Here is a 13,354-nt window from a genome sequence, read left to right on the forward strand (position 1 = left end):
GAAGCGGTTTTGGGAGTCAGAGCCCAGTTGATTGACGCTAATTGGATCTTCCGAAATATTACTTTAGGTTTTAAGCGCTTCAATGGGCAGCACAGCGGCGTTAAAATTTTGGCCGAAGTTAAAAGTATTATGCGTACCGCTAACCTAGAAGTTGGACACGTAAACTAAACTCACGTTTGTATTCTATTGAAGTACTACTTTCTAAATCTTTAAATTTTATCGTAGGTGATGTGTGTCTGTACTGACAACGCGTCAAATATGGTTAAAGCATTCAACATGTCAACACTGTTTGAAGACGAATGGCTGGTACAAATTCAGTCTGGAGCAATATTTGCCGTTGAAGCGAACCAATACGAATCAACTGAGTCTACCAAGATAGATGAATCCGAAGCGGATTCGACAGAATCTGGTTCGCAAACGATTATTTTGCTGAACTTTTAAAATGAATAATTATTCTAATGGACGTTATAGATAAGAGTAAATATGATAGTTTACAGGTTTTATTGGGAAGGAAGTCTTAAAAATCTAAGGATTGTGGGTCGCGATCGATAAACATCATTATTTTAGAAGCCCAAATAAGTTTAAAAAACACGGTATACTAATATTTATTGCTAATTTGCGAGCCATTTCAGAAAGGAACTGAAATATTTAAGTGTGAATATGTTGTTGTAAAGAGTCGGTCGAACTGAATGCTGAAGGCAAGAATCTGCCCCCGCACTTCAATTCTGAAGGGTATCCCATTTCTGACAATATATGTACAATATATATTTATGTAATGCCGACCTTCGAAGCAGCTCGCGCTACATGTGAGACCGCAACATACACATTTGAATAACAGTTTTTGGGTCGTCCGATGAGTAGGGGTATTAGCCTAGCTGATTATTATTATTATTATCTATTTAAAGCTTAAATTGGTAGATAAATGTAGGTTTCTACATATCCTTACTTAGCCCATAAGTTTTGGATCATTGTGGTCCTTTTGACTTATTTCTTTTTTATTTCAGGTTTATGGAGCTCATATCGCGACATTTTCGGTTCGGAATATCTGGACGCTACAAGATCCATTGAAGAGTCTACTCAAAACGCAGAATCTCAATTAACTAACGTAAATGACCTAGACATACCGCTTGACCCAACTTGGAATCGTAAAGGGTGTGCGGCGCACTCGCTGCAGTTGGTTGTCGTGAACGCTTTGAAAAAAGACCCTGCTGCGACCAAATTTTCGAAAACAATAAACGAAATAATTTCGTTTTTCCGAAAATCGACGCTATGGACAGAACACTTAAAGAAACTCAGTAAGGGAAGGGACATAGTTCCTATTGGAGGCGTCAGGTGGAATGCGTTTTTTTACGCAACTGATCGTATATCAGAGGTATGAGGCATACATGTTAGAGCTGTTCTTTTCGATAACGTTTTATTTTCAGCGAACCATGGTAGATGCGATCAACGAAACTTTGGAAAAAGCGAAAGGAAAAAACCCATCGGTGACTCTTTTCCTACCCTAACCAACGGCATGATCGATCAAGCGAGGGAAATATTGCAAGTTTTGAGACCTATCAAGGATGCCACTGATAGCTATCGGAACTCTCTTGCAAGCATTTGACCAGGTTTACCAACTAGAGGCGCAGCTATTTCCGGCCCTTAAACAAGAGGTTTTGACTCAGATGAATAAACGATTTTCCGCTTCACTTCACGACAAAGACTTTGTCATCTCTACAGTTATAGACCCCCGAAAAAAACTTTTGCCTTTTGATGGTAAGAATCCCACTAGCTATCCTCGGTTGTGCATGAAGAAACGAATTAATTTTAGTTGTGATAGCGCAAGGTATTAAAAGATCTTTCCGGTACATTTGCGACAGGAATGTAGAATATACTAAAATTTATAATTTATATTAATTCATTATAACCTCCAAATAGGTTTATATGTATCAATATTCCTAAAGCTTCGGATTGAGGACTTACGCTGCTAGATGTTTATCGAGGCAAATTTTTAATAAGCAATACATTGACTTAACAAAAATGTTTTTCTAGACTACTATAGCCATCCATCTTGGAATAAGGACTACCCAAAGTTTTGTTGCCCGACAAAAATTGAGGCCAAGAAAATGGTTTTGGACGTTATGAAAGAGGCAGTGACTTGTCATACTAATAACTCTGACACTCGTACACCTGAGACATTCTTAAACCTAAGCTATTTAAGTAAAGTGAGCTCTCCAAACACGCTAGAAGGACCACCAGGTAACGAGCTCCAACAATATTTGAACGAACCCGTATTAAGGTTTTTAAAGTCAGAGGGCGCTGCTAATAACGGTGGTGAAATTCCCAACTGCGAAGAAATTTTGCAATACTGGAAAGGCTCGATAAAGAAATTTCCCAACTTAGCTCTCATTGCTAGAAAATATTTAGCAGTACCAGTAACTTCCGCTGATGTAGAGAGAATGTTCTCAATGGCTGGAAACTATCAGAGGGCCAGAAGAGCAAACCTAACAGTGGAACATTTTAATGATATTCTTTTATACAGGGAATATAGATTGGGCCAGTTTTCAAATTTACACAAGAGTACATCGGATCAAAATGAATCTACATTATAAGAAATGTTTACGCAAATAATGTATCCAATATCTGTTTTTGGTTTTCAGGCAGTCATTCTAAGTTCTCAATATTTTTTTAAAAACAATTAAAAATTATTATTTGTAATATTTATTTGTCGTTGTTCCCAAAAACGGAATGATTTAAATGGGTCGAAGATGCCTTCTTCGTTAAGAGAAACCATAAATAAACATTTATTCATTTGCAAAATCATAGCCCGTATTATAACTTATTGCTTGTTTTGTTGAAGCCATGCCAAAAACAATGATACCACATTGATAATCTAATCATTTAAAGATACGCAATCTTAAGTTTTCTTCTGTAAAAATCCAACTTTACATAATATTGGCTAGGAGGATAAATTTTTCGAGCTCGTTGACTTTTGCAACGTAAATTTTTTATAATTCATCGGTGTTGAAATCTGTTTTAGCGGAATCAAAGTACATTTAATGCAATAGCTAGATGGCGCCAGAGTGTAATCATAAAAATGGATTGGGACCCAAGAAACCATCGTTTCCAAATTTGGATATTTATATCATATTTGTATCTCTAGATGTATCTTAGGTACATAGAGGGTAAGGCACAGGGCTTAGCAGTTCAACCATCTTTCAAGCAAAGGGAGCTAAATACGTTTTTCAACGACAAACCGGCTCAAGGAGAAATTTAAAAGTTAAAGTTTTACACATTACCAAAAGTGACATAATTACCCAAAGTGTGACATCGAACCTATTTCTTAATAAATGATACGAGTGAAATACAAGTTGGGAGGGGAGAATGCAGGGTATGACTTGGGGAGGGAAGGAAGATAATACGAAGAAATCAGGCCGCGTAGTGAGTAACGGAAGAACTAGGTAGCACTGGTCAAAGCTTGGAGGAGAGAAGGGGAGAATAAGAAATCCATAGCTCGGGACGTGTTTTTATTTTTGGTCAGACTCTCGTTAAATGCTGCCCCCATTGAGGGGAATTTGGAAATATATTATTTTTTTCCTATTTGACCTTGACCGACAACACAGATCGCGACTAGCAAGCTTTTTAGGATGTTGATCGGAATGTTTTAAACAGTTTTTGATAACGTTATAAACTTAAAATGGAAGATGAAATATTTTTAAAGTCGGTTGTTTATCAAGAGCATAATTACACAAGTATTTCAATTTTTGCTTACTTCAAATTAAAAAAAACTAGTCGCTCATCACGCGTAACATCAATAGCCTCAATTGGTTTTTGAGATGGATATGGATATGGGTTTTCTTGGGTTGGGTCTCGTTTATCAATGAAATGCAAATTGCAAACATAATGATGTTTTTTTTAAAGTTGATGCAGCAAGGGAGTTTCGGTTAATACTAAAAGTCAATTTTTAGGTGAGCTCTAAATTAGCATTTCTCTTTCCAGGTTTAGGTACTGGATAAAAAGTTATATTCTTGTGAAATCTTGAATCACTTCTACAATCTATATAACAACAGTACTTTCCCATAATAATGAATTAATTGTAAAAGTTTTAATATTTAAACTTACGCGTAAAATACCGTTGGGCATTCCTAAGCCTTGTGTGATCTACAAACGTCTTCCAAATGTGCAGACGACTAATTCGAATTTTTTAATAAATTTATCCACCGCTAGATTCTACTAAAGCATTAATCAGGCGAAGCATTTTAAAAAGTTTTGAAAAAGGCTTCTCGAATCCCATTTCGCACCGCGAGCGCTTCTTCCCCCGAAGTAGATAGCTTTTCATCGCGAATCGCTACCTCCTACGCGTTCCGATCACTTTTTTCCTTAATGTGGACCTAAAATATAAAATAAACACTTTACATCACGATACGCTACCTTTTTGCGTCGCGATCTCATCTACAGTCGAGGAACATTTAAATTATAAATAAATCGCTTTCCGTCGCAAAGCGCTACCTCCTCCGCGTCGCGATCGCTTCTACACTCAATGAAGATCTTAAATATGAAATAATCGCTGTCCATCGCGAAACTTTATCTCCTTCGCGTCGCGATCGCTTCTACCCTCAAAGGAGCACTAAAGCTATGTAATAAGCGCTTTCCTTCACTACGCGGTATTTCGTTCGTCTCACGATCGCTTCTACTCCCGATAAAGACATCAGATAGGAAATAATCTCTTTCCATCGAGAAGCGCAACCTCCGTCTCATACCAATCCCTTCTACCCTGAAAGTAGAGCTTAGCTATGTAATAATCGCTTTCCATCCCGAAGCGGTACATTCTTCGCGGCGCGATCGCTTCTACACTCGATGAAGATCTAAAATATTAAAGAATCGCTTTCCATCGCTATTGCTACCTCCTACGCGTTCCGATCAGTTCTTCTCCCGAAGTAGAGCTTCAATTGTGGTATAGTCCCTTCGTTAATCCAGGCAATTGGCTTTTCACGAAACTGGGTTAATTTGCGCCTGGTTGACGTCTAGCTCATATATAACTTAGTTCACGTGACAAAGCAAACATTGTTGAAGCTGGTTTTAAAAAACGAAAATTTACGTTGGGCGAAGGGAATTCTATGATTTTGAATCGAGGTGCACGCTTTTCTTCGATTGATGTGTGATTTCGCCCACCTCTGCCACCCCATGATAGAGCGTCATAGGACCGTTCACTGCGCACTAAGCTAAGATACAATGTACGAAAACAGACCACGGATTTTAACATCTTCGCTAGACGGAGTACTCCAAAAAGCAGGCGTCTAGTACGGCCAACTACGCAAGATATTTGCTCACGAAAATAGAGGCCACTGTCGAAAAGCGAATCGAGATCTTTTAGGGTGAACGTCCGTGGGACAGGATCGCCATTCACATTGTAGGTGAAGAATATAGTATTGGTTTTTCTCGTGAATGATATTGCCAGGCTTTTAGCGCCGTTAATTAAGTAGGTTGTTTTGCAGACACCAGTTGCGAATATTAAGAAGGTCAAACTGTATTGCTTGGCAGTCCTTAATACATGTTATTATTTTATAAAGTTTATTGTCATCTGCGAACTGGATAGCTTTCGAGTGTTTTATCACAGTAGGCAGGTCATTGGCGTGAAAGCATTTCAAAATATATATAAGGGTTAGAAAACCAAATAACAAATTTATATTCTAGCCTATTCTACTTCATATATGTGTGGTTTTTATTAGTAAATTGATAATTCTGCAGTTTTGTTTATAAATAATTATAAATATTATTATTGAAATATTAATTTATTTTTTTATAAACAAAAATATCATATATTTGAAATCCTAGCCCTTTTGGTAGTAGAAGGAAAATGTATGTTCTGGCCCAAGATAAGACCGTTGGAGCCGTTGGAGCCGTTGGAGCCATTGGAGCCGTTGGAACCGTTAAAAAGTTTCGAGCTTACCTATCCTAGGGTTAACGGTCATTTTCCGTAGATTAAATTTTGAAGCATAGAAAAACAAATTGGGGGTGTACCGTGGTACGCGCTGCTCCGCCCCACCTGCCCGTCCGCGAAAGTTGTTTATATGAAAAGAAAATGAAATAAAAATTATTTGAAAAACTTTATTGAAAATTTCTTGTACATGAATTCCTCAATCATACGATCGTTAACATTTTTATTATTTTTAAACCTAGAAACAATATCATACATTTTAACACCCCTGCACAAACTAGCAGCGAAATAAACGCAATAGCCACCGCAAGTTTGGCTATTATTACTCTGAAGTTGTTTAGAATTATAAGTAACGGTTTTGCTATTTCTTTCGACAAAATCATTAAATTTAAAATAATCCGATGGAAGTCCAAAGGAGTCTAGAAATACAGTATTGCGATTTGATGTGAAATATATTACAGTCCAGTGTTCCCCGTTCGTATTCGATAATCCAGTATTGACAATGTAAAGAGATGGGAATATCCTCACATACTTGGGTAATTTATCAGCCGCAAAAACACCGCGAAATAATCATTCGGTTTACGGATCTTTTCTCAAGATTTTTGTGAATTGTAGTGTGTCCATCAACTTGTGTAATCAAAGACAACAGTTCTATTTTTGTCGATTTCTACGAGGTTTTGATACTCAGCGTAGTATAGAACGGTAACCGTTTTGGGTAAATCTGTCTCAAACTTTAATTCTAATCTCACACTACCGTTCCTGATCAAGTGAAAGTGATCTGCCGAGTGAGAGAGATCTGGGGTGAGATAGTATACAAATAGGCAACACCCTTCAGCGAATTCTTCTCGATTAATTAGATTTCCTTCGTCAATATTAAACTGTCCGGTTTGAAGAAATAGATTAATGTAGGATCTCATACATAATCCATTCTTGAAATTTGGAGTTAGCGGTTTATGGGGAATACACGTACCATCTACATATAATGCCACATCGTTTACACCAAAGTTTTGGAAATTAAAAGGCGATTTAGAATAATCACCCAAATAGGCGCTTTGTTCTAATAATCCAATTACAACTTTCTTGGGAATTTGAGAATTAAATAAATTGTCACGTGTCGACATTTTCGATCCGACCGGAATAGAATAAGTGTTGCACTCACTTCTAATAATTGGATACTTCATAGAGCCACGTTCCAACGCTTTTGCGTGTGCGAATATAATTTCCGGAATAAGTTTAACTTTTCTGATATACAGCGACGCTGTTTCAAATTTAACTTTATATTTAATGTCACCTATCGAGTGAACGCAAAACTCGTTCGGATTTTTAATAAACCGGAATCTGAGATTAAGCAAATTCGGTAGAAAACGCGACTGCTGACACATATCGATGTGAACTGTTCCGAACATATCTATTGTACCTTTTTTCGAAAACATCATTCTTTTCTCAAATCCTTCGTTGCTCGTCAGTTGGTCAAATTTCCCGGCTGTGTCCTTGTAGAAGAGAGAACTAGTTAAAAAGCTCTCTTTAGCCGGCCCTCCGAATGTTAATAGAGTTTGAATCATGCTTTTGTAAGCGTAATTCTGGGCGGATGTGGTAACCGATCTCTCATTCATAATTAAATGAACCTCGCTGAATAAGCTGTGAAGGAACAGATTTACTGGACCAACGGTTTCTTTGTCGTAGTCGGGATCAGTACCATCAGGTTTCACTAATTTCACTTGTACGTGGAGAAGTGTCTTGGACAGATCTAAATAGGTCTCCGAGTTTCCGGGAATGTCGAAATTAATGTTCGAATTTTCGTCTGCGTTGGAAACAGGATTAAATTCCACCCATTCTCCACTCACAATTCCGGTTTGCGTTAGCGGTACGTCGAAGAGATCTAATTCCGAGTTGGTACATTTTCCGGACTGGTGATGAATTAGAGCCATTATTTCGAGAATATATCGGGATGTTTCAGTGTGTGTCTCTTTCGCTTCTTAGCTGCGACTGAACTGACGAGTTGAACCTTTCTACGCTTTCTTTTTATACCGTTCCCAGACATATTTTGTTTCACCATATCCTTTAACTCCGAAAGGGTTTCCTTCCCAATAGTCGTACCGTGATTTTTCAGCGAGCTTCTAATCGGAACCCCACTGGCAACATCGTCCGCGACTCTAGCGCCAGTTTTTAGGAATTTTTTCCCCAAGAATATAGCGCCCTTTTTTAACAATGGGACAGCTTTTCGAAAGGCAGATGCCAGTATATTTCCGAGCCCATAGCCACGTTGTGTCGATGAAAATTGAATTGATCCGCTCCCGACTTGCGATCGGTAATACTGGTCATAATCAATAGTATTATTTGAACCGAACCTCACTTGATTCAAATAATATTTTTCGTAATCTGACTCGCCTTCTCTAGATGTTATTTTCATGGTGCGTTTACTTCAATATCTAACAGAGAAATGAGGACTAAATACATTAGGGTTCCCTTTTATAACGACGTCCACATTCTTCTATGTCTAAAATGGAGGGTGATATGAACTTTTCCTCTTTCGAACTGAACTGGTACACCCATTTCCGACAAAATATGAATTTCGATGGTTTGAAATCTGTTGGTGGCCACCGGAATGTAATGCGGTTTGATGAAGTCTCTATCTACGGTGTCACCGTCTTTACCCTGAACGCTCACAATTCTTAAAAATCCTACAGCACGATTTTCTACAATGTCGGAATATATAAACAAAGAATGAAGGCCTACATCCATATCGACGGTATACTTCGATAACGTTTCCTTTTTGTTAATAGTGAAATCTTCTTCGGTATTTCTTGTAAATCCAAGTATTGTCGCTAGGTTCCCGGACATTTTTAAATAAACCTTGTTCTCCAATTTCACGTAAACCTTTCTCAAGTGTTTCACGTATTTAAATGTGACTGGTAACACACGTGAGTCCGTGGCGTTTATAACAGTAGCGCGTTTATTATCGAATTCGAATTGAATTAGTTCTAGGAGATCCGTGACGCATCCGTAATAACCTTCCGGAACGTCTATATGAGTCGGAAACTCGCGTTCATTTTTCTTCGAAAGAGTTACGATACAATCAACTCTAAGATTGTTCCATGTTCTAGGATAACTAATCTCCGCTGGACCCACCTCGTAAGAACCGTCCAGTTGAACGCATTCCGGAAGATACGTACGAAATTTACTCATAGTATTTTCCTCAAAGAACTTCGAAGATGAATCCGATTTTAATGTGATGTAGAAACTCATGCTACGATAATTTCTTTAACCCAACTGTCGAACGAGGGTGGATATCCTTTCCAACGTACTAATTTCTCAACGTGACCGTCGGGAGTCCGTCTGCTTCTTAAAATCTTCGAAATTATGAACGGACAATTTTCCGGGTCTTTACCGACTCGCTGTATTTCCTTCTTGTAGAAAACGCCCAAAATGAGCTCCGAGTTGAGATCACTTAGCTTATAAACTGGCGGATTTCTTGCAATTTTTTCCACTACACGGAATAATTCTTCCGTCCAATTTGCTAAATATCCCTTTTCAAATGTTTTCTTATTTTTACTTATTCTAACAATATCTCCGACATCAAAAGCAAACGAAATTGGCGGGGAAAAATTAATCTTCCCATATAAAATCTTCTCATCTATACCGTAAACAATAGTTCGGTTCCTCTGAAATACACGCCTAACAGGTTTGTGCAGCGTGTATGTATCTTGATGTTTAAGGAAATTTTTAACTTCCTTCAACGTTACTTTGACTACTTTCGATTTAGCCGCTTGATAAAGCGCTTTGGCACCCCCAAAGGAACCGGGCTCTCGGGCATCGAAGTATATCTCCCCTAGTCTACACATTCCGCGTGCAGTTCGCGCTACTATAGTAATGAAACGCCAACTCAGATAGTTCGAAAATAATAATTATAGCTACGATTAGGATCGCGGTCAGTACTTTCGGATATTTAAAAAACGAATGCGTCAGACCGGTTACAACAGCAGCTTCCATCGCACTACTGTCCATTGTGGTGAATAAGTTGCAAATGAATAGAAACTCTAATTGTTTTTCATAATAAGTAAAATTTTATTCAAAACGTTACAAGACAATCCAATTTCGGAACCCGTTACCAATCATAATATCATCATCATTATTGTCAGATTTTAAATGTACAGCATCTTCCATTTTACGTTTGTTTTTATTTTTATTAACTATTATTTCCCTAAATAAGGATTTAGGTACATTTTCCTTTACTAAACAATCGTAAAACTCATTAACTCCGGGAACGATTTTAATTTTTTTAGAATTTACCGTCCAATACGCCAAAAGATCTATAATATGCGAACCGGAAATCGCGTCACCCCGATATATTAATTCACCATTTTCTTTAAACATAATATTTGTAGATTTATTTATCCATTTCTACAACGCCAAGCACTGATCAATATAATATAACAGAGGCGATTTGTGTTTCCCAGTTTTTTACCAAAGTTTTTTTCTTTTCTTTCACTACCTTGTTGAGACGTTGCTGCAATTTATGATTAAAAATATTTAGTTTTTCAGTTTGGCTCAATTTTCTTCGTTACATAACATTGTTTCGGTCGGTGTGCAGTTCAAGCAGAGAATACACTTTTGGTGTCTGCTCGTGATTTTTCCCCGCTTCGGTACTTCCCGTTTGGAGTCTTCTAAAAACGTCTTCCGAAACTAACATCATTTTCCGAGCCATCACTTGATTGATTTGCCTATAGCGGCACCTGCCACAGAGCTAAGAATTGAGAGGATCGGGGCCAACAAAATGGGTAAAAATCCACCCGTTTGATTAAGAATCTTTCTTCCCCTTGATGGGGATAACTTTCGATTGAATTTACGAAGAACACTACAATGTTTCTTCAACCGCTTCTTGTGCTCGTCTGAAATTTTAACCGAACCCCGTAAAACATTTATACAACATTCGGCTAAAGTTTTTAACTCTTCATTGCTGGCATTTTTAATGGCGGCTTTTCTCTGACGTGCTTTCCCACTCGATAAATATTTCAAAAAGTTTATATTTTCTGGCACCCTATTCGACGGAACCATGTCGCGATTTTATGCGCTTTAACAATGGCGCAGCGATTGGGATCTTGATGGAACTCGCAATGTTCCGGTGGATTTAAACAGTATATCGTCGAAAGACGGGGGCCGCTCAAATCTTCAACGTTGCTAACGTCAGTCTTTAAAAATTTGGAGAGAACTTCCGCTTCTTCCACCCCTTTGCAATAGAATTTAGTGGCTCTCTCAAGGATAAGTTTCGCGACGGTTTCTCGACTGCTATACGCGTGTTGTCCCTCGTTCCAACGTAAGTCGCAAATGTTCCACGTTAACCATCTACACTGTCTTTTATCCCCCGACGAAAGATCCGAAAATGGAAATGGCGGTCTGAATGTCCATGCTTGATAATCTCCTGTTTCGTCTACGTAAAGGGCCACTTCTTTAATGATCCATTATCCCCTCGCTCTATAGAAGTTCACTTCGATAAAACCCGTCATTTCTCAGCAATGCAATCTGTCGCCAATAAGTTTCGTTATAAGAAAACCCAAGGGTTTAAACAGTCTCAAGGAAATGAAAATTTACTTACATTAAAATGTCTTGAAAGAGGGGTTCGTTTGAGCTCTTTGGAGGTTTTCCTATTGACAGCTTTCTGGATCAGAATGATTTTCCTCAAAGATCTCCCCCGCTTTTAAAGGAATCTCATAGGGTTGAAGTTCGAGTAAATATTGATAGCATCGCAATAAGCAAAGTACAATATCGATTGGTAAAACCCTAATCAATAATAATCATTAATCTAATCGGCTACATTGAGGAATTGGATTTTCCCACTCATTATCACCACGTTGATAATTAAAAATTTCCCCAAGATTGATTATTTTGGTAAATATATGGCCGCTTGCTCTCCTGGTATAATTCCAGAGCGAAGTCTATGTTTGTCATGCGTATTCGGTTTCAGATCAACCAACAAGTAACCGTATGGTTCAGCTACGGCTTGTTTGAACGCGTCTATAACGAATTTGCTATTTCCGGGTGATATTTGTTTGCCAAGATGATAAATAGCTGACTGGTCACGTGGCGATTTAAAAATAACTAAATAGTGCGCGTTAAGGTTCAAAGTTCGTATCTCTTTACCGGGGTAGTATAAGTTTTGCATCAGAATCAGGATTGAGGTATTTCGGTGATGGCTGACTCTAACGAAGAGATTTGTCACATCTTTGTTGTTTGCAATCTCGCAAAGCAAATCATCAAGTATTACCAAATTATTTTTATTCGGGTCGAGGATATTTACGTCCAAAAGTCCTTCAAGAAATTCCACCGCTGGAGAGTGACACAGTACAGAATTAAACAAGGTAGATTGATATTCAGTGTAACACCATATTACTCTCTCGGGAACTGGGGATATACATATTTGTATATTCTTTATTTGGTTTGCAACAAACACAGACTTTCCCGATTGGGTTGCCCCGCTTATTATTCCGTTAAAAGGGTGCTTTAGGCTTAGATCTATTTCCATGACTATTAATGTCGAGGAACGGAGAACAAATGATATATATTTAGCAAATTTATTTTATTTATAAAAGCATTTTCTTCGAAGTACAAATAATAATAGTTAAAATTTCTTTACAAAATTCGTGACTAAGAAATGTTTTGTTTAGGAATACATTATGGGTGGAATTAATATCGAGAGACTTTACGGCATCCGGGAAGGATGCCTCCACTCTCTCAGCCCATTCTTGAACTAAACACTCATGTTCTAATTGTGATGGTAATGAATACATACAACCGTTACACTTCAATCGAATTGATTCGCGCAGCTGCGACACTACGTTATTTGCGATAAGATCTCGAACACGTATGGTCTCTGCTAAGATAGTCATCACATTTTCGTACTTCTCAACTAAGTTCGTCCACAGCTCGAACCCGATGTTAAACCCCCTCTTCGTCGGGAAGAGCATTCCGTAGTTCTTTCCAGTTCCAGGGACCATCTCTCGAATGTCCAACACACGCCGGTCTTCATAAGTAGACATCTCGATACGTTTGGTTGTAGAATCTTCGAAGAACGATGTAGAGGGTTGGATAGTTTCGCTTTCCAAGAATGATGTGATCACCGTTCGTCTGTTCCAAAACTCTTTGAATTCGGTCTCAGTCAAAACGATTCCCGATGAGCCGTCTGTAAGTCCTAGCTTTATTTTTCCTTCCGCCGTGATAGATACTGCTTTCTTGGCCGAAATTTGAAACACGTTCGTTCCAGACCTTTTAATATAGTAATATTTCTATCGTCAGTTGTTGAGCTTGGAATCTCTAAGTTAATTAAGAGAAAATTATACGTACATTTTAGGAGTCTTGTTGTTCCGTCTTTTCCTTTCTTGGTGTCGATCGAGAGAATGATGGTAAAGATCTCACGTTTGCCTTTTATACTCAATAAAAAGG

The 13,354-nt window shown here is 38.1% G+C and overlaps 2 protein-coding genes across 2 annotated transcripts; one reads left to right on the forward strand and one right to left on the reverse strand.

The window, feature by feature from the left end:
- Positions 1-1,562: 1,562 nt before the first annotated feature.
- On the forward strand, positions 1,563-2,591 carry LOC149943225 (zinc finger BED domain-containing protein 4-like). Its single transcript, XM_090179592.1, has 2 exons — positions 1,563-1,755; positions 2,032-2,591. The coding sequence occupies exons 1-2, from the start codon at positions 1,563-1,565 to the stop codon at positions 2,589-2,591; spliced, it is 753 nt and encodes a 250-aa protein (XP_090035718.1).
- A 3,949-nt stretch (positions 2,592-6,540) lies between these two features.
- On the reverse strand, positions 6,541-7,845 carry LOC149943226 (uncharacterized protein F54H12.2-like). The gene has a single exon (XM_090179593.1). The coding sequence runs from the start codon at positions 7,843-7,845 to the stop codon at positions 6,541-6,543; it is 1,305 nt and encodes a 434-aa protein (XP_090035719.1).
- Between the last annotated feature and the right edge of the window lie 5,509 nt (positions 7,846-13,354).

Source organism: Leiobunum rupestre, chromosome 6 (genome assembly GCF_980474605.1).
Source record: "Leiobunum rupestre chromosome 6, qqLeiRupe1.1.hap1, whole genome shotgun sequence".
Lineage (NCBI taxonomy): Eukaryota > Metazoa > Arthropoda > Arachnida > Opiliones > Sclerosomatidae > Leiobunum > Leiobunum rupestre.

Excerpts from the sequence above, each read along its gene's own strand:
- LOC149943226 (XM_090179593.1), bottom strand. The coding sequence starts at position 7,845 with ATGGCTCTAATTCATCACCAGTCCGGAAAATGTACCAACTCGGAATTA.
- LOC149943225 (XM_090179592.1), top strand. The coding sequence starts at position 1,563 with ATGCCACTGATAGCTATCGGAACTCTCTTGCAAGCATTTGACCAGGTT. Across the intron at positions 1,756-2,031 it reads AAAACTTTTGCCTTTTGATG|ACTACTATAGCCATCCATCT; the intron begins GTAAGAATCCCA and ends ATGTTTTTCTAG.